This window comes from Trichinella spiralis, assembly GCF_000181795.1.
Source record: "Trichinella spiralis strain ISS 195 chromosome Unknown Scfld5419, whole genome shotgun sequence".
Lineage (NCBI taxonomy): Eukaryota > Metazoa > Nematoda > Enoplea > Trichinellida > Trichinellidae > Trichinella > Trichinella spiralis.
In genome coordinates this window covers 1-1,007 of record NW_003532358.1, presented here as the reverse complement: position 1 = coordinate 1,007, position 1,007 = coordinate 1, and the positions used below count along the sequence as shown (strand labels likewise).

The 1,007-nt window shown below is 40.0% G+C and overlaps 1 protein-coding gene across 1 annotated transcript; it reads right to left on the bottom strand.

The window, feature by feature from the left end:
* Positions 1–20: 20 nt before the first annotated feature.
* Positions 21–911, bottom strand: Tsp_13905 (G2/mitotic-specific cyclin-A; the record flags this gene model as incomplete). Its single annotated transcript, XM_003366779.1, has 4 exons — positions 709–911; positions 511–647; positions 357–469; positions 21–241 (listed from the first exon to the last, which is right to left on the bottom strand). Coding segments are annotated over exons 1-4 (674 nt in total), but the record flags the coding sequence as incomplete, so codon positions are not given.
* Positions 912–1,007: the final 96 nt, after the last annotated feature.

Sequence of the window (1,007 nt, the reverse complement as noted above, 5' to 3'; positions counted from 1 at the left end):
TCAAATTCAATTGGCCATACGAAGCGATCATCAGGGCGGTCGTGCCTACTAATTGCAATTTGCTCTTGTTGCATCCCATTTTGGATAGAAAACGATCCGTCAAGGATATGCCCAACTGCAACGTCTGCTCATCCAAATTAAATTCACTTGAAACATCAATTAGCCAGTCTACGAGAATTGAACGCATGCCCGGCTGTATTGAAGCCTGCTTTTTCATATAATCATCAGGGTGATATTTCATCTGAAAAAAAAATAAAACATTTTAATAACTGTTATCTAGCTTGTATTATTTATTTGTTTACCTCTATTTTTTTATAATAATTGTGAGTGAAATCGTCATATGTATTTGAACAGACCGCACAGGCAGAATAACATCCGTGATCGGAGTGTGAATAGAAATGCGCAGGTTTTGATGGTGGTGGTGGTGGTGGTGGTGGTACCCGGTCCAAATGATGTGACTGATTATGAACTTATGAACGCTTTACCTGAATTATTTAGTTTTGTCGAAACAATGAGCCGGGATTGACATGATAAGATTGGATGTCCGATTAGGATGAAGTGTTGAAAGATTGAATATTCGAGGAAAACGTTTACGATTCTTTGAACGACAGGAACCTGATTCTGGCGAATGAGGAACAGAAGGTAAACTACGAATATGTACGAATGGACACCTCACTCAAGAACAGCCTGCATGTGATAGTATCATACATGCATCCATTGATAGCATAGACAGCGCGACATAGAGAGAGACAATGCTTTCTGCCCGCCGCACATAGACGCCTGCTTTTACAAATAAGCATATCGAAGTACAAATTTCTGTCGTCAATGAAATATTGAATATGCACACACCGCCGAGCCAACGGCATTATACTCCTATTAGTGCCCCGCCTCCATTGCGCTACTGATGCCATTGATGAACGTGACTCAATCAGGAACTAGGTACAATTTACTTACATACTGCTAAAGAAAGCATAAAAGAGAAAAAAGCATCAACGCTTTCTTCATTC